At 35.8% G+C, this 26,308-nt stretch overlaps 2 protein-coding genes across 5 annotated transcripts in view; one reads left to right on the top strand and one right to left on the bottom strand.

The window, feature by feature from the left end:
* LOC120629852 (liprin-alpha-1) overlaps positions 1-10,328 on the top strand; it is a 191,002-nt gene extending 180,674 nt beyond the window's left edge. For all 4 annotated transcript variants that reach the window (XM_039898920.1, XM_039898919.1, XM_039898918.1 and 1 more), the window contains 7 exons: positions 917-1,059; positions 1,931-2,133; positions 3,307-3,465; positions 4,640-4,754; positions 5,744-5,900; positions 6,861-6,977; positions 8,390-10,328. In XM_039898920.1, the coding sequence (XP_039754854.1) occupies positions 917-1,059; positions 1,931-2,133; positions 3,307-3,465; positions 4,640-4,754; positions 5,744-5,900; positions 6,861-6,977; positions 8,390-8,485 (990 nt within the window). In that variant the 3' untranslated portion in view covers positions 8,486-10,328. The remainder of the gene's footprint in view (positions 1-916; positions 1,060-1,930; positions 2,134-3,306; positions 3,466-4,639; positions 4,755-5,743; positions 5,901-6,860; positions 6,978-8,389) is intronic.
* An 11,495-nt stretch (positions 10,329-21,823) lies between these two features.
* Positions 21,824-26,060, bottom strand: LOC120629787 (ribosome biogenesis protein BMS1 homolog). Its single transcript, XM_039898830.1, has 2 exons — positions 24,949-26,060; positions 21,824-24,368 (listed from the first exon to the last, which is right to left on the bottom strand). The coding sequence occupies exons 1-2, from the start codon at positions 25,850-25,852 to the stop codon at positions 21,859-21,861; spliced, it is 3,414 nt and encodes a 1,137-aa protein (XP_039754764.1). The 5' UTR covers positions 25,853-26,060; the 3' UTR covers positions 21,824-21,858.
* Positions 26,061-26,308: the final 248 nt, after the last annotated feature.

The raw sequence follows: 26,308 nt of genomic DNA, 5'->3' as shown, positions 1-26,308 counted from the left end.
TGATACAAACTTGAATTGATTTATCGTGAGTATCGAGTACAGAGTCTTATGGTTCCATAACTAGTTACGTCGCGATAACAAATGTCAAAACGGGCCTATTACATTTTTACGACTATAGTGGGATTTATTTTAAGGTCAACGAGAGATTTTACAAAACTATCAAGCTCAATACAACTTTATCAAACTATGGTCCGTAGTATAATGGAGTATAACTCACTAATATGGTCACCGTATTATACCATTCATTGCGGTCGTTTAGAAGCTGTTCAAAAAAATTTTTTACGAATATTGTCATATCGACATCACTTCGGCCATAAACGTACAACTTACCATGACAGGCTTGTACACTTTGGGATGCAAAGCTTGCAATTTCGTCGAAAATACTTTCATTTGATCTTCTTATTTAAGCTCATTAACTCCCAAATTGATTCTTCCGTCTTGCTCTCGCTCATTACTATAAATACTCGCGTTAATCCCAGATTAAAATATTTTAAACCATTTTCCCTAAGTGTCTACAAGAACAATACTTCCTTTTACAATCCCATCGTTCGCATGTGCCGCCTTTATAATGATTTAGTATCAAGTAATCATAATATTGACATTTTTAACAAAAGGATAAATATTTTTAAAAATCAAATTATTAAGCACTATTCCACATAATCTTTAGGGAAATAATATATATATTATTATTTAAGTGTTTCTTTTTTGTTTCAACTTTAATTTTATCTTTACTTTCTGTTTAATTTAATTCCAAGTTGTGTACACATACTTTGGGTTGTAGCTTAGAACAAAACTTGTTATTACTTATATTTAGATCTACTTTTAGTTATTACCTGTTTTGTGTACCTAATAACAATAAACAATAAACAATTAAAACTAAATATTCTTTATTTTAAATTGATAATTATTGTTTCAGCTCCAACAAGGACAAAGTCCAAGGTCACTCGCATCAGCATCTTCATTAGGTCTTTCCTCACTGGCGGATGAATCGACAGATGGTCTCTCATCACACATGCAAGCTCCTTTACAGCACCAGGACTACGCTAGGACTAAGACCAAGTAAGTGGTGTTTAATAATATAATATATTTTGAAAAGTCTGCTAAACATAGATTTTTTTTATATTCCATTTTTGCCTATGGAATTGAAAGTGCTGTTTTATCGGTAGTTAGAATGTGGCAGATTTCTTCGAAAATTTTTGTTATTGGCTGATATGAATTGTGAGGACATCTTAATCGCATGTCAATAATCCATACTAATGTTATAAATGCGAATAAATTGGTTTATATGTTCGTTTGTTACGTACGAGTATGTTAAAGCTCAACTACTTAAGTGGTCTTGACGAAATTTGCCACAGATATCGCCTGCATCATGTAAACGGACTTAAGATACCCCGGATTTTTATGCCAGAAAAAGCAAACGAGTACCATAAGTTTAAAAAAAAAACTTACCAATGTACAATCCTCTCCATAATTTTGCATAGAGATACCTGAACGCAGATACGTTGATGCGGATATGGGATTTTATCCCGGGAAATTACCGTGCTAAAGTCAGGGGAGGCGCTTAGTTCAAGCTCCAGGGTATTTTTATGAAAGTTTTAAAGAAGTCCATTCCTAGATAAAAAAAACTAACATCCGCAGTCTATTAACGTCCCTACGCTGGGAACAGGCCTCTTCATAGGAGAGACGGTTTAAAAGCATATACCATGCTGCTCCAATGTGAGTTGTTTTGACAAGAGGTAACAACTACGACTGACGGCCTGACTTGCTCTACGTGGGGGACACCGCCAATTTTCTATCACCGGGCTAGTACGAAAATTTCTTTAAAACAAGTTAAATCTAACAATTTTTGACAAAAAATTTGCGTTGAGGACACAATGCGCATCATAGCGCAAAAACCACGAGCTTGCTTTAAGGCTGCTCTTATTTCCAGGGAACGGGATTACCGACACGAGTTGCTCGGCGAGGCGATGCGAGCTGGTACGCCCTTTGCGCTGTGGAACGGGCCAACCGTGGTGGCGTGGCTGGAACTGTGGGTCGGCATGCCCGCGTGGTACGTCGCTGCGTGCCGTGCGAACGTCAAGTCTGGAGCTATCATGTCGGCGCTGTCGGATCAGGAAATCCAAAGAGAAATTGGTGAGTTAATTGGCGCATACATTACAAGATTTGTTGGAAAAGGGTTAAAGCTGTGAGGTATAGTATTGAGAGTGAAAATTATTTCCGAATCGTGTAAAGTGGCTTAGTAGTTTAAGTTACATCATTTAGTAGCACTGAAAGCGATTAGCATGGACATGGATTAGCATGGATTCTCCTCGGGCGAAGGACTAAAATGTTTATCTTCTCTCATAGTATTATCCTCACTTCGTGAATATGGGTGATAATAATAGCCAAATAACACATTATTTCCATGTTCCCTGTTGCCCTGCTTTAAAATAATAAATTAATTAATATACTACGACAGTAAACACATCGCCATCCAGCCCCGCAGTAAGCATAGCTTGTGATATGGGTACTAATGAATAATTTTTAGAGAATAGAATATACATAAGTACTTATAATCTTAGTTGTGGAAACTTCATTTGTTAATTTATATAAAAATACGGCATTACTCTTATGTGTAATAGTACTGTTTGTTTCCCTTGAAAAGCTAATAAATATTATACAGATAACCATCCAGACACTGAAAAACATTGACAGGTGGGCACGTTAATTTTTATCCCTTGTAGGGATATAATTTTTGTCGGTTGCCTATTGTGGGGTGTAGTCCTTTGTGGAGTGATGATAATTGATAGAGATTGCTAGAGATTGATAAGTGGACTTTATTTCCAATGACATTAACAGACTAATAAATATGGCCGCCACAATAGAGCGAGGATCAGTTGAGCATTGGCAGCGATAGAAGCAACACGTGGTAGATAAATTAGCTTTGTGTATTTCAATATGTAATCGAAGTGTTTACAATAAATAGCATTCTACGTACTATTGTGTTTGAATAATACTATTATAATTACAACTATAGTGAGTGAGTACACTATAATAATAATTGATAATGAGTAAGCGTCGAGTGGCGGCCCGAAGTGCACTGTCCCAGTTATGGCCACGAGGCTCGACGATTGCGTAAACTGCTGACGGTGCAGTGTTCGGTACAAGCAGTGGCTCGAACACCTATACTGAACACGGCGCTAACCTTGAGTGGTTTTTATAGCATTACGATATACAACGTCATCATCCCGCACGCGGTAGCACGTACATGCACGTACATATAAACGTCGTCACGCAGACTGAGTGTGAAAAGCGTTTGTGTCGCAGGCATCAGCAACCCGCTGCACCGGCTGAAGCTGCGGCTGGCGATACAGGAGATGGTGTCGCTGACGTCGCCGTCGGCGCCGCGCGGCACCGCGTGTGCGGCGCTCGCCTTCGGGGACATGAACCACGAGTGGATCGGCAACGTGTGGCTGCCCTCGCTGGGTACGAGCTACGTTACTCATAGTTATTTATGCAACTGTTGCATAATAAGGGGTATTAAAACACGAACGTGGGAATACTGTCACATGAGTGTTTTAATACCTTATTATCAAACAATTGCACACTAGCAGTTTATGCAACTGTTGTATACTAAGGGGATGCTTGGAATTATCCGGCTCCGCTTTCATCTCTCACGAGATAGAAAAATGAATGTTAAAATGTAAAATGTTAATTGTTGATGTCGGAAAAGAGCAACTGCTGTGTTTCTTGTTGGCTTTTTCTCGGTAGAATCTGCCTTCCGAACCGGTGGTAGAGTCACTACACACAGATAGACTTGACGTTTCAAAGTGCTTATATTAGGCCCGCATGAAATAAAATAATTTTTAATTAAAACACGAGTGTCGGTTTTTGATAATAGTATCACATGAGTGCTTTAATACCTTGTTATCAACAGTTGAATACATGACTTTATATACCCCCATAATAAGAAATTCAATACAATATAATAACATCCTTTTAGCTGATATAATATTTAATCGTTTATAGAGGATTTAAAGTATGTGATACATTTAAAACCACTCAACACATAATAATAAAAATTGTATTAACGTAACGGTTCAAAATGAAGCGGAAGCGTTGTTATTTTGCACGTTTGAGCGCGCTAATCTCTGGAACTACCAATTCTATTTGAAAATATTCTTTCAATTTAATAGCCCCATGTTTAAGAAAGGCTATAGGTTATATCATTTTATAAATATTCACCCCTAATTGAGGCTATTTAAGCTCCTGTAATATGGGATGAATGTTTTATATCAATGTTTCTTATTTTTTTAAGTTATTAGATAACACACGAGTTTTGCGAGTTGCGATAAAAAAAAATCATCCCCAATTTAAACTCTTTGACGGTAAATTTTTTGTAAATCCTTAATCCTTATTTTACTGTTCAGTATATATAAATCAACGTTAATACCAATTTTCACCATAATCAAATAATTCAAAAATTAAGAAATTTTCATCCCTTAGTTAAATGTTTACCCCCTAATCCCTTTAGGGATGAAAATTTAATATTTTACACAGCCTAGCTCTCAAGAATTAAGCTATGGAATGATATTAGTGCATTCAAACATACAATACATGGTGTAACATTCGACTTTTTCATAATAATTTCGTTCTCCAGGCTTACCGCAATACAGAACCACGTTCATGGAGTGCTTGGTGGACGCGCGGATGTTGGAGCACCTCACCAAGAGAGACCTGCGGACGCAGCTGAAGATGGTCGACAGTTTTCACAGGTGACAGGCCTACCATATTGATACGTATACGGTTCGGAGATTCGGAATACGAACATCTGATGACTCTCGTTAGACTTATCGAGTAGTAGTGGAGCTTTTCGTGTCAGAGCTCGCCCGGGGAAGTACAGCAATGCTGCAGATATAAGTACTACCACCATGCTTATTTCTGCAGCATTGCTGTGTTCCAGTGTGAAGGGGGCAGTTGCCTGTGTAATCACGGCCACATAAAGAAAGAAAGGAAATGAACCGTGGAAGAGTTAAAATAAAGGATAAGAGGATTGTAGTGCTATTGCGATTTAACTATGATAGTTACATATATTCTCTCGTTGACTTTTCTCTTGGTAATAATGAGATACTTTAATCATGCGGTACATAATTTTATGCATTATCAAGAGTTTTCTTAGCGCACGCTGAATAATGAATTCTCTTGGCAAAAATTTGCTACTATTGGTTATATTATTGCAATTCAAATATCTCCAATTTTTGTAGAAAAAAAAATATATATTATATCCTATATTACTTCATATTACTTCGTGTCACCTTAGGTTTCATTTAGTTAAGAAATAGTCATTTAGTTAAAGTCGATCCAGTACTTTCGGAGCAAAGGTAAGCCACAGATAATATCGAGCCTTTACCGCCGAGTTCCAGGAACCGACAAATACAATTTATTCAAAAATAAGGTTTATCTAATTAGGTTTAAAGACATTTATTTTCATAAAAAACAAGTCAATTACATGATACACTTTACCAAAGCTCTTTAGCTGTGGAACGAGGACTTGCTAAAGCTGTAATTTGACTATGACGTCACGCCGTTACCAAACCACTTATGTCAACCAATTTATTTCAACAAACTCTTCAATTTCTGCAAAAATAAGATAGTCTTTTGAAATTGTACATAAGTCTTCTACATCGTAGGGCAGTTTTACCAAATCAGTGCTCATGCCTAATCGGCGTCAAGGGCTCGATGTGAATGGGGGTGATGTGCGCAGGACGTCGCTGCACTTCGGCGTGGCGTGCCTGAAGCGGGTGGGCTACTCCGTGCGCGCGCTGGACGAGCGGCGCCGCGCGGCCGAGCTGTGCGTGCGCGACGTGCTGGTGTGGACCAACGAGCGCCTGCAGCGCTGGCTCGTCGCCATCAACCTCAAGGTAATGTCGGGGACTCGGCTCCACTGCTCCAGACCGTGCCAAACTCAGGAACTCGATTCTTTCGGGTTCAAATAAGAAGAACAAACACTTTATTGCACGTATAACATACAGGAAAAGAAACAGCAAGGAGTATACAGTACACAATGTAGACATGCAAAGGCGGCCTTATTGCTGCAAGCAATCTCTTACAGGCAACCTTTGTAGATAGGACTTACAGCAAGAGAACGGGATAGTGCCAAGAGGGTTTGATACATAAATACCAAAATATAAAGAAACTAATACATATATAATTAAGTATTTGTAAACGCACATTATTCTGCATTATTTTTTTAAAACTGCGTAAAAGTGCAATTATTTTCCACTTGACAAGTTCAAGAGAAGTTGAAGAGTGCAATCTCAAGTTTAAGAGTGCAATCTCGCCTGGTGGTATGCTTTGGAGCAGTCCAAGATGTAAGCAAGCTTTAAAATTCGAAATTCATTTATTGTAAGTAGGCCTCGTTTATAAACACTTTTGAATCAAGTATGTCTGTTTGTAGTGACTCCACCACAGGTTCGAAAGGCAGATTCTATCGAAGAGAAGCCGGCGAGAAACTCAGCAGTTGCTTTTTTTCAAAACATCATTTCACAATTTAACAATAATTGTTCTATCTTGTATGAGATAAATACGGAGCGACTTGCTTCCAGGCAACCTTGTCATTAAGAAATCCATCAATAGTATAGTAGCCTCGATGTATTAAATGCGTATTTATACTTTCTTTACACTTATGTAATTGTAAATAAAACACACAAAGGTTTTCTGTACTTTCCTACTACGATATGTATTTATTAGGTTTACTTGAAATAAATGAATTTTGAACTTTATAGACGTCGCCTTAATCATTAGGCATTCGATTTAGTGAAAGCAGGCACTACTGTAGAGATAAAGCTATACGTGAATCGTAATAGCAGCGGTGTCCGCAGGAGTACGCGAACAACCTGTCGGAGAGCGGCGTGCACGGTGCACTCATCGCGCTGGACGACAACTTCGACGCCAACAGCATGGCGTTGGCGCTGCAGATACCCACGCAGAACACACAGGTCTGTACAGCACCGGGCCATACGCAGCTGGCAACTGGCAACACTTTGTCATATGAGGATAGGTATCTAAAAAATACCAGAAATCTCTCGGCCTTGAAGTTCCAACAATTGAAACCAACTACTTTTGTTCTACGACTTTTCAAAATTTTAATTTATTGCATACAAATTCAAAACAATGAATAAATCGTGTTATTTCTGTAAAGTGACAAACCAAATACATGTGGTTGGATAACGTCGCGTAGTCGGGTTAGTGGCTGCACGAAAGAGTCGTTACATTGCAGAATAATGCTACAGTGTCCATGTAAAATATTGAGTATACTGTATACCACATGTAACAGAATCAAGAAATGCAAATAAAGAATTTTTTTTTTAGATAAAAGTAAAGAATTCAAAACATTCTAAGTGTTTACTTATGACAACCCTATTGAAGATAAAAGACCGACACGCGCATAGTACCTACGCTACGCGATGCGTACGCTATAAAGTGACAGGAGTCCCATGATTTTAATTTTGCATGTGATGTTAGGGCTGTATCTGTTTTCCTTCATTAAAAACGATGGCACTCAAAACCTATTAGGTTTTCGGTTTCACAGATAAGTCTCACAGACAGTACAAAATGTACCTCTTAAAACTGTTAAGTATTACTTCGGTTTTCCTTTACACATTTTATAATATTATCATTGTTTTGTCATTTTAATGTAAACAACTACAGGCCGAGAGCTTCCTGGTATTTTTTATTTAAACCTGTGTATCCAAACTTTATAATTCGCCGATATATTATAAATACAATGACGATATACATGATTAGTTGTTATAAACCGTAACAAACTCTATATTCCAAAAGACATATTTAAATGTCCATTTTCATTGTCTGCGGACTTGTACGAGACCCATCCCACCGCGGATCGGCCCCGTTTTTAAGTAATTATTTGTACTAAAACAGGGCTTTTCTAATAGCTTATGTGTAAAGATTGAACCACACGGCGTTATGCGCTATTCGTTGTGCGCCTTATTCGCCTTCAGACGGCCTAGTTTGTAGGTTTTATTCGTCTTTATTTAAAAATCAAAGGACACTATTACGCAGAATAGATATACTGCCCACACTGCGACCAGGACAGTCGTCACCACCTTCCCTCTTCCAGCGGCTGTCGTACGAGGCGGCTAAGGGAATATAACAGAGAACGGACAGCAACGTCCTCTGTGCTAATACTCCCATCTACTGCGAACACGCGTCTGTTCAGTGATATTGGGGTAACCCTCCCAGGAAAGGCCTTTAGTCTCGAAATGGACTGTGGTAGGCCCTTGATTAAAGGGCGTAGTCAGATAACGAATAGCGTATAACTCTTTAAGAGACATCTCTAAGATGGTGATACCGCCCTTCCGTTTAAAAACTGTGCGTGTTCCGTGCGCAGGCGCGACAAATCCTCGAAGTGGAATACAACAACCTCCTCGCATCCGGCACGGAGCGGAAGCCGCGCGCGCCGCACGACCACGTGCCGCCCTCCTGACACCACACCATCAACTAGGCGGCGCGCGCCGCTGACTGCTAGTACTATGTGTTGGACGTTACAGCTTGTGTTACACGAATGCGGTTCATTTGTACCACGCGATCCCGTCAGGACGTGCAGTGTTTGATAATACGATTCCGATTGTAGTGCCAATTACTTTTAATGGTATAGGAATACTAAAATTTCTAAGTACCGTCGACGAACACTAATTTTCCGTAAAATATTACAATTTATTGATTCGCCAGGATACTCTGATGTAGAGTGACCTTGACCTTGTCAAAACTTGGTTTAGGAATACTGAACAAATACCGTCGTCGATCCAAAAACAATATTCCAACAATGCGATAACGTTTGATCAAGGACACTGATGTAGAGTGACCTCGGGTGATCGAAACCCAAGGTCAAAAATGGTACGACGCGTATTTTATTGGTTTGGTATTGTTTTGGTTTTCACCTTTTTTACCATACCAACTACTGAGGAACTATAGTCAGTATATTATATTCGATTCTGTTATAAATACTGTTCTGTGCTTATTGATACGATTACGATTGTAGTGCCAATTAATATTATGGTAATTTAAAAATTCATATTGCCATAGATTCCAAAAACGAATTCGTAAGATATAACAAAAATACCTACATCCAATTCCCAAGGAAATTTTTCCATATGTACTTCTAATTCCCATTAATTTGGCCGTGAAATGTAAACTTGGTGGTGTTTATTTACACTACAAAAAGAAGATCGGCATAGTGAACTTCGTAGTCGATTCCTATAAATAACTGTTGATATTCAGAATCATCAAAGTATGTTCCTACTTTTTACCAAAATTCTTATAATAACGTTTTTGAACATTTGAAATGAATGAAAAAGTTATAATAAATTGGTACTTCAATATGAATCGTTCATCACTTTAATATCTTATCGATTAAATTGAAAATGTTAGTTGATTATCTCTCAATCTACAAGAAGAGTTCAAATTAATGCTAGCATACATTATCAGAGTTCTGGTTGAACTCCATTGTCTTTGTAAATGTTACTTAACTAAAGTTTTCAACAAAATTTGAAAGGATAATATTCTTCTTCTTTGAATTTTTTACCATAGAGCAAGTTGATTTTTTTTTTGCAAATAATTTATCCTAAATGAGTTTTACTGTTTTACATAAGGGAAAATGACGTCGCCTTGTAATGAAATTGTAAATAATTGGTTTTATTTGTATGTAATTTATTTAAATTTACTAGACATGTGTATCAACAAATAGGGAAAAGTGTACTACAAAATAATATTCTCCTAATGTATGAAAATTTTACTATGGTCTATGGTCTGATCGTCTTTTAGTAATATGGCAACATTCTTAGAACGGCGCCTAGCTAATAATCAGGGCCGCGACTATCAATGAGATTTTAATCGTAACCAAGCATTATATGCATTATGTGATAATTGTGACATAAAAAGAGATATAACATGGCATAACATGGTCAACACACAAAAAACAACACTGTTTAAGTCAGCAGTTCCGGGTTAGATTACCATAAGATAAGGGTATAAGCTGATATACATCTTACCACATAACACGTTTCCATCTATATTTTAGCTAAAAATATAAGAACTTTCACGATTTGACGTCACAAATAAAGTTACGATTTGAAAATCCCAGCGATAATTTTATGTACGGTCTTTTGTATGCAAAGACAATAAAAAACAAGTTGCAAATAAAAAAATATTTTTTTCTAGTCAAATTCACCGGAAACGTCACAACTAAGTGTGTTGCCACATTTTTATAAAGAGAAAACGCGTTGTTATTATTACAATAATAAACTCTCATCTGTGTATAATAATTGAATAAAATCGTTGTAGCGTAACGCTTTATATTAATAAATAATAATAATGATAATGTATTTAATTAATTAATTAATTGGAAGTGCTCCGAAGGGTAGTTTTACAAAATGTACTTAAACGTGTATTCCATGTATTTATTAATAATTACTTATTAAAATATTGAAGAATTGAATTGAATGGCTCTGGGGTGTGTTGTGCTCTTTATCATTACTATCATCAAACCGTCTCTCCATCGAGGATGTGCTAGGTTGACTAGAGGGGTGGAGGGGGATGTGAAGAAGAAATCCACCAAGGGTTTTTTGCTCATCTTATTCGACAAAGGCTATCTCCGTGATAAAAATTAAGCATTCCTGTTGGTAGTTGCCCCCATAATACATAGCCTCAGCTATCGCTGGTGGAGAGCCAGCCGTACCCTAAAATTATCCAGGTATTCTTATTTATATGCTTCCGTACTAACAAGCTGTCCCCCTATTTAGTAACTAATCTGCAAGATGCTAATCAGTGTACAAATATCGCTGTCAAATCATGTGTTTTGTATGGAAACGATTGCAAACTTTAACCCTTTTAGCTACCACAACTCATACGTTGGACTATATTTTCCACTGACTTATAGCATAATTAACTCTATTTGTAACACGTTGAGTCAGATCAAACTGATTGATTCATTAAATGTCCATGACGTTGCGTTACAAGTACGTTTCCGACCTTATGCATTTATGTTAAACATGTAAAAAAAACTAGGTGTAACAATTCGACATTACTCCCCACAGGTTTATCGTAAGACCACACTAGCGACATGTCGCGCTACAAAATGTCACACCAGCTAACAATATTTAGTTTGCATTGTCTATGGTAACCGAACATAGTTTCCCGCCCATTTCTGCCTTAGCGAACATTGGTCATGTTGGTCTATACAAAATGTTCCAACATTATTGTAAGTAGATTTTATTAAATGCCATGCGCTACGAGATCCAATCACGTGAGGTCTTGAGACTTGCTACCATAATTTCAATCAGTACTTTTTTTAAAGGTCAGTTTTATATGACATACCCTGGTGTCTTAAAATAATGATTATAATTTAGAAGTAATAACGTTATTAAAATATTATTACTGTGATGATAGTAAGCCCCCTCAGTCCGAATAATATAAGTTTTAAGCTTTTAAAGTTGGTTACCGGTGTAACTTTAGCTGTGTCATTTAAGTATGGAGTTCTAACAGGGTGTTAAATGTATTTTTGTTTTACTTTATCGTATCCTAGTGTAGGCTTTAAGCTAGAACAATTGATCTAAGGAGTTAAGTATGCTTACTTAAAGCATTCAAACCACTTTGCTCGGTTACTATGCTCCAAAACCTACACTTGGATATTGAGTCGTTATAAAATTGGCCTTGTATTAACCAATCGAATCCCCGTTGGTCCGGCTATGTTCATTTATCACTCTAAAATGGCGGTTTAATGGCTTTCATTAAATACGGCAAACTTGTCACGGAAAACTTGTCACGGCAAACGCGAAAAGACATAAAAGTCGTTAGTGTGATTTTACGGTTAGACGTGAGCACACACAAAACTAGTCTCGTGTACAGTGTTACTGCATCGTTTGTAATCTTCTATTTTATCTATGGACTACTTCGGTTGGACACAAAACTAAACAAACAGGACAGTGTCTCAAGAAAACATTGTGAAAATGATGGCAATACTATTACAACGTATCTTCACCGTACCCAATATGCATTGGATTGAAAGTAGAGTTCATTTTTAAATCAATAGCCAACTCCCTCCGGTTTGTGGCCAACTGAAATAGCTTCCCAATACCGTGTAGCAATTGGTAGTTATGCTATATTTTGTTAAGCGTTTACAAGAGTATAGTGCGCCGTTTTTGTCCAGTCGGGGAGTGTATTTTCTTTGAGGGTAGTCCTAACATTGAAATAAATGCGGGTATACTAAGCATAAGAAATTTATCGTGTATCGATAATTTATTATTGACCTACCCGCCGCGTGTTATATCTATACATTTTGATATGCGTCACGAAACTTGAAAAAGTTGAGTTGGTGAGTGTGTGTGCGTGTGTGAAATATAGATTATGCACATGCTTCGTCCAGCGCATTGCACCTGAAATGTTACCTTAACATTGAAAGTAACTGCGTGTGGAGGTGGTCGATGTCTTTGAGGCCTTGATCGTAATCGTTCAGAAATATAAATATAAACAATTTTGAAAGATTTTTGTTTGAATTTTTCATATTTGTATAAATCCAAAATCATCCATGTACATATAAGAGTCCTAAGATTATACTCTCCCACTCGACTTAAAGCTCAGTAGTTAATGGAATAAAGTATATAATTGTATAGCTAACCGATTTTTTAATTTAAACGGAATCTTTATTATTATTAGCTAATAACTATTACGGTGTAAATATGGTTTTTCTATAGCGTTTATATCGAGGTAGGTATGAAATGTAGCAATATGTAGCTAGGATGTGTTCAAACGAAAACGTTATAAAGTTTTTATTATTTTATATTAATTTTATGCTTAACTATTTATTAATTAAAAATAGGGCAATAGTGTTTTAAGTAAAAAGAGGTCGATAATAATTTGTACGCTAGTGAACGTTTCGTGGCATTCTAACCGTCATAAGTAACCTAACTACCTGTTTTTACTTACAACATCATTGAAATAGGGTATTTCAGTTTTGCTTACTGGCAACACTCGACGAAGCTACACCTTTTTTATTTTTTAAACGAATACCTCATACACTGGCGTTTATTATACTAGCACCTACGTAAGGAAGTATCAGAGTAACTGCAAATCACATTATTTGGAATAAGATAGTTATACGTGAGTTTTTACAAAGTTCAGATAAAACATCTATACCTAACATTTTTTTAACCAAACACGCACACAGAAGTGAATCTTTATTCAAAAATTACAAAAAAAATGAATTTAATAAAAATACATTGCATTTTGCTATTAAAAAAAATAATCTGACTCGAATAAGATGTCCATTACTAATTCTATACAAAATGTTAATTGTGGTTCTCTTTTTATGTTGATGAACAATTGAATTTTGAATTGGACTTTTGACTAGTGTGTTGGACCTTTTAACTCCTTTTTTTAAATATACACTCAAATTTTGGCATAACAGGCAAGTAAAGTAGCCATGCGTGCTAGTATAACATACGTAGTTAATCACACAGATTGGTATAATACTACCATATTTATAAGTTACAAATACTGGTGAAGTTCGCGAAAATTTATAAGCCAATTTTAACGTCATGATAAATGCTGAGATAGAACGAATCTCTTGTTGTTGTATTTCAGTCAGTCTTAGTGAGCGTACTAAAGAATAACAATATACGTATTTAATATTCGCGGTTGTAACTTCTAATCGTGGTAGTATACTTTATACCAACGGTGGTCAAACATCACAATTTTGTAGTAGTTTTTTTTTTTTTAATATAAAGTGAAGGTTTAAGGTCGCTTCGCGCTTCGGCCAGGATTTCAATGACTTTGTATATATTTGTGACAGTATTATAATATTATTGTATCGTTAGGGCCCATACACATTATAAGAACTTCGCAGCACCTCGCAAGCGTCGATGTATGTTTAGAATCGAAGATATGCCGTCTGAAAATAGACTTGATGATGATGATTGCTCTTTGTTTTAACTTGTACCTTTTCTGGGGGAAGGCTCCAGCCGTAAATAGTTACCACCCTACTGTCAAAGACGTGCCGCATTGCGATTTAGATTTCCGGTATGATGCCAAGTACAAACAGTTTTGGATTTGAGTTTAATATAACTGCAATATCCCTAACATGTTAGCCCGCTTGATCAGAAATCCATGTTGTAGCATACAAAATTGGGCATTTTATTGAGATGTGTATTTTCTCTTGGATTCCTGATCATATGGTCCTTTGAGCCGGATGTGAACCACCGCTACTATTCTCGGCTACATCATCACTTATAATCAGGTGAGATTACAGAACTCAATTTATAGTGGAAAAAAAGAAAATGAAAACCTTGTATGGCCTTCTTGACACATTTTTGCTAAACTGGTGTTCTGGAGCCTCATCTGTGTACAACGTGATATGCCACAGCCATTGGTGCAGTATTATCATTTCTTTCCATACTTGCGTTTGTAATTCAAATCTAATCGTAAAGCACCAAGGTCTCTAATTAATTGGTGAGTGTCAGTATAAATGACACTTTTCTACGCTACCGAATATTTTCGCTCTAACGAAAAAATGTCTTATAGTATGAATAGGCCCTTAGCTGACGCGGTCGGACGCTTGTCTATGGAATGATATTAGTATAATTTGTAACTAAAGCAAAGCCTTCGATGTGATTAAACATACGAGTCGAGTTCTTAATTCGATATTCTTAACGATATTATTGAATGGTAAAAGAATTTTTTTTATCGAATTTTGTTTTAAATATGTATGTACTAGGTCACCAGCTGTAAGAAAATATCACTTACTTAGTGTCGGGCACTTCATAAGTGCACAAAGGCACTGCCTACTCTAATTGTTTTTATGTAACACGTAAAGGTAGAAAATTTTTAAGGACAGCTGTACGTGTGAATTGTATTTTATTATATCTAAAATCTTAATCGTTTTTCTATTGCCACAGTTTTCAGTAACCCCATTTGGGCGTATGTTAACGCATATAATCTTTAGGTTGTCACTGCGTGTTTTATGTACATTTTCGTACGTTATTTCGTTACGTTATCTTATTTCTTTAGAAGTTTTGATTCCAAGGAAGATTTATTTCATAGTGAATACTGTTATATAGTATATACTTCCTTCCTGCCTTGCCTTATTTATCTTTATCCCCTTATCTTACCCTTACAATTAATTATAATAATAAGAACGTATCGCTAATAAATTGGATACGAAATGTCAAATTAAAAACTCGACTTATTTTAAAGTAACTAGAAATGTGTAAAAAAAATTAAGATCGAGCTAACTTTTTTTTTCAGTCGCTGTAGTTTTACTTGAATACTATCGCATTGTTCCGTATGACATTTAAAGCTTCACGCACGCACGTATGAAACATGACGTTACAAAGTAAATATTTTGTGACGTCATGCTTTATAAACGAGTTGGCTTTGGCTTAGACTAAAGGGAAAAGATAGACGAAAATTATACCTGAAGCATCCTTTAATATAGATACAGATACAAATATCGATAATACATTATTAGATAGAAAGATAGATAGAACGTCTTTATTGCAGATACAGAAAAAAACACAAATTAAAAAAGGTAAATAAAAGGAAATGCGCGGCCTTATTGAGTGATCTCCTCCAGACAACCTTTTGTTGATAAAGCATATTTGGTGCGGAGCACAGGATAGTGCAAACTTATTAAATTATTGTATAAATTAACCGTGGAAATGTAATTTTTATAGTACGTTATAGGTTTTGCAAATCTCCACCCACTCCACGACACGTAGAAACCAAATATAGAAAAAGTATTTTCTATGATAGGAAATAGCCCAACAAACCTACAACAATGCAATGCGATTCGTTTAAAAATCATACGTGGCAGGCAGAGGGTATAAAAACTGAGATTGCTTTATTGCCTTTATGAAGCGCTAGGACAATAAACTCAGATCTTGAACGGTTTATACGCGATGTGCACTTCGTCTTTGCGGTATGTGGTAAATATCAGCGGCCGAAGTCCGTTGAAAAAAAAAACCAGATCTCGACTCTCGTCTTTATTTTTTCTTTAGTCTGCGACGTTTTGCCTTTATTATAACAAGTTGTTTGCACACATTTATTATTGAAATTGAAAATTTGTAATATTTGCTCCACTAAGGGGGTAGAAACCTTCGGGCGCCCGGCGTCTTTATATCATTGGTACACATCATTTGTTTCATTATATTTAAGGTCTGATTGTATACATATTGGTCATTATTTAATAAAAATACTACCACAGATTATTAACTGATAATATACATATTTTGTTTACTAAACTCATAAAGGTACTACAGATTATATATTGTTCTTTTAACATTTTAAAATTGTATACACCACGAACTTAAAGACATATGTAACTCATAAGGAATATCTAAATTTCTAAAACTGTGAAATGGTGATATTTTTCTCACACAACATATATTTTGTGAAAAACATAGTGAACAAACTCTATACAATCGAACCTTAGCAAATTATTATATTGTAATATGAAATTATTAACAAAAGTAAAATATTATATTAGCTACATACAAAATTTATATGCGAAATTTTAACATGAAAACTAAGTTAAACGTTTAGATAATTAGCTTTTCGGTGTAGCTACGCAGTATGAAGGGTTTAAAAGACGCGCCTTGACCAACCGGCGAACAAAAACTGGAAATAGCGCCATATATCTTCTAACTTGTCGCATTACTCCAACCTCTCGACATAGCACTGTGTATTACCAAACGTGACAGTGGCGTTAAATAAATCAATTATATGATATAGATGACTGAAAAGAGGATATCAAATATATGATATCATATCCTCAGTTATTTAGTTAAGAGTCATATTAACCAATGCAGATACCTAAAAAGCGGGTAAAATTGTGTTGTATCATTTCAGCGCATTGAAACCCCAGCGTCCATTGGTCTGTGCCAACAGCCCTGTGCACTACCACTTTAGTTCTGGCATTTCACTGATTATTAATAACATAAATTCTACTCGAATTGAAACAATAATCGTTATTGCCTAAATCAAAAAAAAAAAAAAAAAATTGGTTATTAAAGGTTCGCGTCCACTGACTCGCTCTGACCGCAACGCACCCACTGCTGCAACGGATTAATCGGATTTGCTAGTCACAAGCATTGGTATCATCCAAATTATCTTATTGAGTTTGACTTTGTAATTTCGATTCGCAGAGATCGATGCAGGTTATGTTCAGTGCACAAAACGTGTGTTTGATCACTATTATTTTTTGCTTTCTTTTTTGTTCAAAAAAGTTTCATATAAAAAATAAAGAGAGTCAGCCTTAGAAAGAAAAAGTTATACGAAGACTGCGAGTTCTGTTAATAATCACTATAAGTTATACAGAAAACCGGAATTTGTTGCATGCGTTGCAGCCGCTGTGAGGTAGACATTGGTTCCTTTTTTTTTGCTTCCAAATATTTAACTGAAATAAAATGAGAATGGGTACATCTATATTGGGTATTGCTATCCTTTTTCACAAAGAACACAATTAATGGGATAGCACATATTTTATGTGTTAATTAATGCCAATAGTTTAAAGGTTTTTTTGTATAACGGCATTGGCACAAATAGTACCTTATTTAGCCTAGTCGAATTAGTACTGTCTATTTTGATTGCATACTCTTGTTGTAGGGGTGCTGATAATAATAATCTTGCGATCTTATATCCACCTTAAAGTTGTAGTATACGATGAAATAAAACATCGGTAACCATCGGTCCGGGCGCGTCTTAGGAGTATTTACCATGAACCGTGATATCCTAGACAGATGAACAGATCGCGATCTGTCGGAAATACTTTATTATAGCAGTTGTTTCAACGGGCTGCTGTCTACCGCAATATGTATGTACATATTTTTGATCGAACACGAGTCTTTACGGTTCTCTGTAAGTAATCCCCTAAAAGGCCGGAACATAGCGAATGACAAATAGCGAGAGCATAGTAGAGTTTTATTAAAAAGTTAAGATTAAAAAAACTCTACTTTTTTTTAAATTAATTACCTGTACCTCTTGATAATTTTGAAATAATTGAAATTTACTTAAAATTTCATTCCATACAAGTCCATTGGCTTCCTGCGACTCGATTGCTGGTAAATTCAGTACACACCAATTTGAATAGAATTGTAAATATTATACCAGTAACTAGATAGAAAAAGTTTTATTACTCGTACTAAATTTCAATGGGATATGGTCTATTTTCAACAGGCCGTAGGTTAATACTCTAAGATGCTCACGCAGTTTGTCGCTTATTTATCTGTGAGCCACAGTAATCATAAACGCATATTATCGTCCTGTTAGTGTAGGAGCTGAGCGTAGGACTACCCCTAAAGTTCGAATAGCGTTCAGTTTAGCTAATAGCTTCGTGTTCTATTGGTGCTTCCACACTAACTCTTACCTGGCTCCGATTCTCTATGACAATATCAAGAAGCAGCTGTTTGTGACCTCAATCGTGGTTCTTTCTGAATAGGTGTCAAACTTGATGTCCCACAATGTAGTTTTAACACCTCATTGTCTTACAGAATCATCAGTCAGTTATATAACGTTTTATAGCACCATCCTGTAACACATAATTCACAATGCAATTCGTTGGTACTATGCTATTTTCAGTTACATTGATGGATATATAACGTTATATATTATGGTAATGGCTTGTAACTTAGTGTTATTTTGGTATAGATTGTTACCTATATCATGGTACTTTATAATCATAGTGTGGGAGCACTTTATCCAAAACTCCACAAGTGCCAACCCTAATAGGAACGGACGCGAACGTTGGCTCGCGTAACATTTCCAGAACATTCCACTCTTGTATCCAAGCACTCAAGGTCCCAGTGGCTCGCGCAACCAAAGAGTTAAAAGTTACCTTCACATTAAGGAATTTAATTACCTACTCTAAATCATTTTTGTAATAGAAATTTCCAATTATTTAAAAATAGTTGGACACAATAAAGAAATATTGTTACAAGATTTTTACTGTTCATAAGTTAGATATAGCTTAAAGGTGATTGCACACTTACGCCGTTTCCATTGCGTTGGAGCGCACAGCACAGCTTGATGCGCAATCACCTTTATTGACTGACTATAAATCATCCGTAAATAATAGAATGGTGAGTTGTATATAAATAAACCACAAATTACTAAAGCCGATGTCTTTGTATTTATATACTTGGAAATTTCTATATGATGTAGAGTGTTTATGTATTATAGAATCTAGTAAAAAATTGTCGAATTGTATATAATTTTGCATATTATGTGTTATATAGTTAGCTTCGTATAGTGAAGTGAAGAGTATTTACTTGTTTGTACCGCCGGCGCTACGCTCCTATGTATGTCCCGTGTCGGACAGGTGGCCGGCGGTAACATTCCAGGCTTTCGTGTAACGGTTATCGCTTTCGGCCTCGCCTAGAAGTCTGCGCCCACTATGTCGGATCTGTTTAAACGACAGATATATAACACGTCACGCAAAGATTCACAAGTGTTAAAGGCTCTTATTGATAAGTTGCTACGTTAAAATATGAAACAAAATAAATTTATTTATTTTTCGTTTAATATTTTAACTACTGCATCTATTTAGGTACACAAAAGAAAGAAAATGTTAAAAACCTTGTAATGTTATTTGGTCGTAACGGTATATTTGTTACGCGTTACCTAAAAAATACCAGTAGGCTGTCATGCGCGTCACGAGGTAATGTTTTGTCGTCCTATAAGATAAGACGAGAAAATGGGTAGACATAATTATCTCGAAACGCGCATACATTTTTTGTAGATATGTACTTACAGGACTAACCGACACCCAACCAAATTTCTTGTAATAACCTGTCAACATATTTTAATTTTATTAAGACTCGCAAATATCTTTGACGTGACTTGTCAATATCAACTTACATCGCTCAATTATAATTACTTATTTCATTGATCATAACCGTAATCTCAGTATAATATAATTTTAGTACGAACGCCTGTAAGCGGTGCGGTTCGATGCAATGGGCGTAGACCTTGAGTTGTTACAGGTAATTTTAGGCCCAGTGTAAGTTTTCAAGTTAAGGAACGTAACTCTGGCGTTCCGTTTATCACAAAAATTTGTATGGAGTTGTTAATTTATGACGTTTGGTCCTCCATACAAATTGACAGATAACGCTAACGTTGAAGTTAAGTCAGTTCACATAGAAACTTACATTGTGGCGTTTATACCACTGCATGAACATTTGTTGTGAATGTCGGATGTGGCAGTTGTTGATATATGTACGTAGGCAGCGATTATTTTGACCAATGTAATCTGAACGTTTGTAAAGACATTTAACTCAACGCGCGATGACGCCTTACGGCATACGTTTGCATAATGGTAAGAGGTAAATACAATTTACACGATACTATGCGAGTCTGTTTCATTTCACCCGCCCCAAACTATTCCGCTGAAATTATCAACTCAACGAGGATTTGTGACTTCAACCGTTTTCCTTCAAGTATGTGATATATATTAAACAAATTAAAATTTAAATATTTTTGAAGTGAAACTTCTTTAGAATCGTGATTTCAAACTCTATGAAACGAAAAAAAGTCCAAAGAGACACAAACACATAAATGTATAGGATTTAGCCGGCGAGAGAATGAGATAGAACACATTACACAGTTTGTAAATAAATCCGAATTAAATTAAAAAAATATAATATATATACTACGACAATACACACGCCGCCATCTAGTCCCAAAGTAAGCGTAGCTTGTTTTATGGGTACTAAGATAACTGATGAATATTTCTATGAATAATATACATAAATACTTATAATATAGATATAAACACCCAGACACTGAAAAGCATTAATGTTTTTCACACAAACATTTACCAGTTGTGGGAATCGAACCCACGGCCTTGGACTCTGAAAGCAGGGTCGCTGCCCGCTGCGCCAATCGGCCGTCTTTAATTATATCTAGATAAAGAAACAAACACATAAATGGACAGTGAGATAGAAAACATTATACATTTTTTTACCTATTCTAGTAACCATGGAAACTAAATAATAAGCCTTACATTTATCCTAATAGTTGATACTCTACATCCACCTCAAACTCTCGTAGTTTACTTTTTAGAAGTTACACTTCTGCCGTGTGTAAATAAATTGCACAGGATGATGTGCTACAACAAGCTTCCATTCACGAAAAAATTTGCAAGTACTGCTAACTTCGGTGTAAAGCGATATAATAAAATCATTTGCTTAGCTATATCTTTAAACGAGCAATTCTTGTATAAATATAAGTGGAATCTCGGAATCGGCTTCAACGATTTTCATGAAATTTAGTATACAGATGGTTTCGGAGGCGATACGATTTATCGCTAGCTAGGATTCAATTTTAGGAAATGTCATTTTATTTGTGTTTTCAGGTAATAACCGAATTAGTGCAACGAAGTTGAACGGGTCAGCTAGTATTATATTATTTGCAACACTTATACATATAGCCTCGCTGGACTTTTTTTGTAGGTAATGTTTATATTACTTTAAAGATTATTTTATGAACGTCAATAATTATCGCGGCGTACGCCAGCAAAGCTTCGAAGACGTCTATAACAAACATCGTTATATTTAGCGGGGGAAAAAAAGTTGACATAAATGCGCAGCATAGAAATAATATAACTTTTCTACAAGAGTTTGTGATTATATTTCCAAAATATAGAAAAAAAAAGTTGAAAAACATAATCACTGGGCGAAATAATATCGGTTTCGATCATCTTATATCAGAAATAAGCAATTGCGAGTCTTGCAATACGACTCCTGCAATACTAGGAAATTTTGTGAAAAGCAACAAAAACTATCAATTCTTTATTTCCCAGAGACAGTACCATTACATTTGCTTTTGTTTCTTATTCGACATTTTACTTAGATGCCTACAAATTTTCTTCTTTAATTCTTTCTGTCTCTTTATTTTCTGCCACTCTTCAGCTTCCTGCTGCTTTTTATGCTTCTTAATCCTCTCAGACGTCATTCCCTTCTGCACCTCCATTTTCTTTTCGAAATTAGTTTTTAACATTTTCATAACATTCGAAACGTTTTGTTCATGCGGACTTTTAACAACTGCTATTCTGTTTGTTAATATTGTCGGTTTTCTATTCTTTGTTAGTGTTGTTGTTTTCGCTTTGGGTTTCAATTTGTAAGGCAAACCTTTTTGTAACTCTTTAGGGATTACTAATGGCTTAAATACTTTAGGTTGTCTTACAATATCTGTGTACATTGAATCTAAGTTGGCGTCATGAATAATATTCCGTTCTCGTTTCAATTGACCTTTGGTCTTCATTCCTTCCCAAGCGTTTTTGTTTCCTATTGGAAGTAAGAGGTTAACAACTGGTGCATAAAATCTAGTTACGTCAACCTTAAACCATGTTCGACAAAAAACTATATCACTCATTAAAATCTTATCTTCAAATGTCGCCCTGAATGCACCTTCAGGCTTGTTTAAAGCTTTCTTAATCTGTCCTCTTATACCTGATACAGTTTTCACTCTAGCACCTTCAAATTTAGCTACCTCCAAAGTACTGGTAAACATGTCTTTGATAAAAGCAGTTTTCTTATAAATCTTTAATGGAGTACCAACTAGTTTCAACTTTTTCATTATTTGTGTAGATTTATTGATTTCATTTACACTACCTGTTGCTGCAACTCTGAAACCTAATTTCTTGATTTCATTTGAGTTATTATTGACAGTCTGTAGCGCTAAGAAACCTGTGTTTTGAGGTGTTATCGGCCCGTAAAAGTGCATGTTACATGTGACATGCTGAGGAGTATATTTTAAATACCTACATTTAAGATCATCTTCTATTTTTGAATAGATCGGTAATGTTTGGAAACGTCGCCAACCCAGTGATATTATCAATGGATCATTTGTCTTTAATATCTTTTTGTACCACCTATGTTTTTTAACTTTACATGAAACAAAGCCTATATTCTGCTCAGCCATATTCAGTGCACCTATCAGCAAAGGATAACTCGAGTCAAAATTCGTCACGAATTCTGAAGGCATATTTTTAAATAGCATACGGACATACAAGCCTGGTCTAAATCCTTCAACTTCAATTCTTAAACCCTCATCTAAGCTTTCAAATACAGATTTATTCAATTCAGACTGTTTCAAAGCCTCTGCTTTCAAATTTTCGTAATAAGAATGGTCACCTTTAATTCTATGATCATCTGGGTTATCATATTCTGCATCAAATTTCGCTTTCAATCTTAATTTCTTGTTTAGAATTTCTGATTTTGTTGACTCAGGTTTTCGTTTAGAACCTACTTCCTCTTTATTTTCGTCTGTTTTTTGGTCACTAGCATGTTTTTCACCTGTTTCTAAATCTTCAAAGTCACCATACATTTCATCATCACCGTCACTCGCATCATCCAACTTAAGAAGCTCCGCAGCATCCTCATCAGCAGATCTCTTGCCAGTAACAAAACTATTTATAATCAATTGTTTATTTGCTTCATTGAGCCAATCTCTCAACTTGGGTTTATCTAAGGAATAGAAAAAAGAACATTCATCAAGATCTAATTGTTCTTTTTCCTTATGTTTTTTCTTCTGAGTGATTGTAACCTTTTTAAAGATTCCACCAATCTCTTCCGCGTCACTCTCACCACCACTTTCCTCTTGTTCCTTGGTTTTATTTCCTATTTCAAATTCATTATAAACCAATTTCATTATATTTTTAGTAGTTCGCTGGCGTTCAAAGTATGCCATAGTTGCCTTTTCAGTTAACTTTTCTTTCCATTTTATGTTAAAATCTTCTTCATCATCATCTGAACTTGAACTATGATCAGCATCTGTTTTAGATTTATTCTTTGTAAATTTATCTTCTGTATCCATATCATCATTCTCTTCTTCAGACTCAGAATTATTAGTCCATGGTAATTTTGCATCTGAATCCTTTTCACTTTGGTCTATACCACTATCATTGTCAGAATCACTTTCAGCTTCAGAGTTTGATTCATCGGAACTTTTGGTTCTTTCACTATTTGCACTGTGCTGTAAGTACTCATCGTTCTTTAACATATCTGGGTAAATAACAGCACCACCACTAAATAGTTTGAACCCAGTTTCTTGCATTTGTTCATCAAGCGTTTCCTTGGTTTCAACCACATTTTTCAGCAAAGCTTTCTTCTCATTTGTCTCTTCATCTTCAACTTTGTGAGAATGAGATCCCTTAAGCTCAATATAAACAGCATCTTTATCATAAACAATACCTCCAACACCTGAGAAAGGGGCATATATCTGCCTTTCTCTCTCCATTAAATGCCTTTTCTTTTCACTGCTTGGTAGTGGACAAGGGTCTGGAAGATATGATAAGTCACTAATTTTCATGTCACCAACACCTGAAAAAACAAATGATTAGTAATTAATTATGTAAGTAAATCTTTTATTTCAAATATTGCATATATTTACAAATAGTAACAACTAGCAGTTAAGATCAATTTATTTAAAATTTATGCTATTGTCCACCCATTGGAAATGCCAATAATTCTAGAATGCTACACACAGGTAAATGCCAATTTCCTCCAAATATTTCAGTGGTTAAAGGTAGGTAGGTAGGTAGGTAGTTCTTCAATCTCACCTGGTGGTAAATGCAGGGTAATGGCAGTTATGTTTACCTCATACCCCCAGCAAAGTACCAGAATACAACATTATAAATCCTTAAATTGCCACTCTAAGGACTACAAGCCCTAACATATGGTTGTCAATAAAACACAACAGTTTTATGATTAGTAAACTCTCTCATACTAACTAAAATTTTATACTTTTACTGCTTTGTACAAATAAAATTAAAAAAGGAAGAAACTTCCTAATTTTCATAAAACAATCTATTAATCTTGCTACAGATTTCAGTGACAAGGATTTTTATATCTTCCATCAAATCATCATATCTCAGTGGATTTGAATGAATAGTTCCCTTACCTGCAATATGTACTACAGAATCTTTCATCAAAGGTACCCCTCTGACATATCCATACAACACTACATCCCTGCTTGTCTTAGGATCCTTTCTTATATTTTCCTGGTTGGTGATGTCCTCCAACCGATCAGCTAGCATGTAAGCGTGTGTCATACGCCAACTCAACGGCCTGAATTTCATCACTGAGATGAATCTTGACAGATTCTTTATTTCATTTCTTAAATACTCCCCGTGAATTATACCAGAAAGGTAAAAGAGTTTGGCACCAGAATAAACCTCCGTCCAGAAACGATGTTTTAAAGTTTTCTTGGTCATCTTCAACTTTTTTGCATTCTTTATCATATCTAAATGTGTTAAAACTCCCATAATTTTAGGCATACCATGAACTTGGCAGATGTTTAAAAATTCAAAAATCTCCATTTCAAAGCCGAAGCTTGCATCGCAGAGTAACAACACTAGGTCAGCGCACTTTGCTATATCTATCATCGAGTTTATGTCGTTATTACATTCGATTAAAGTGATACGGCGTTTCTTAGAAGTCACTATTGTTATCGGTCCATTGGTGCTTGTTACGTTCGTTTTGATGAAACTTTTGATAAGGTTATTAATAAGAGTGGTTTTTCCGACCCTAGGGGGGCCTACAATCGCAACAACAATTGGGGGAGGGTCCAAAGGAGTTTTGTCCACTTGTGGGATGTGTTGCTTCTTTGCAATAACATCTTCTCGTCTCCTAAACTGCCTTTCGGCTCTAACAGCTGATTGTATTGCAAACGCTTTGGGGTTTCTTTGCCGCGCGCTTAGGTTAGATTGATCTACTTGGTTTTTCTTTTTCTTTTTCTCAGCTTTTCTGCCAGAGAGTTTGGCCCGATGCGCCTTTTTCTTATCAAATACCGCTTCGTCAGCCATTAATCTTTTTATTCAAAATTCAATTAATAATGAAACTAGAAAAAAAAATTCACGTGTTGCTAAATCAACTTTTTAATCAAACTTTTTAGATGAAGAAATTGACATTCAACAAGCAGCTGACAGCACAGATTGAACAACTGTTTACAAATTCTTTATGCTTTCCGCTTTGGAATCTAGTCTTTTAAAGCCTTTATAAATAGTATTGAATCCAGAAAAGTAAACTATGCTGCACTTATTGAGCCACACGAGTAAGCCGGGTTGATAGTAAGAGACCTAATGTATTGACGCTTATTCCCTGGGAACGGTGACGGGCGCTTTTGTGGGAAGCAACGTGCGTTGACACATTAGCCTCATGTCTTGACAGAGAGACTGCATCAAGACCGGGAGCCGCAGCGAAGATGGCGGAAAACGGCAAAAGGCGTTAGTATGCCTTTCTAATAGGGAGTTACAAATTTG

The sequence above is a fragment of the Pararge aegeria genome, chromosome 15 (genome assembly GCF_905163445.1).
Source record: "Pararge aegeria chromosome 15, ilParAegt1.1, whole genome shotgun sequence".
In the NCBI taxonomy this organism is placed as follows: domain Eukaryota; kingdom Metazoa; phylum Arthropoda; class Insecta; order Lepidoptera; family Nymphalidae; genus Pararge; species Pararge aegeria.
Note: the sequence above shows the minus strand (reverse complement) of the source record. Positions and strands in the feature narration are given on the sequence as shown.

Coding starts and splice junctions, on each gene's coding strand:
- LOC120629787 (XM_039898830.1), bottom strand. CDS start 25,852: ATGGCTGACGAAGCGGTATTTGATAAGAAAAAGGCGCATCGGGCCAAA. Junction 24,369..24,948: donor TTCTGTAGTACATATTGCAG/GTAAGGGAACTA, acceptor TTGTTTTTTCAG/GTGTTGGTGACATGAAAATT.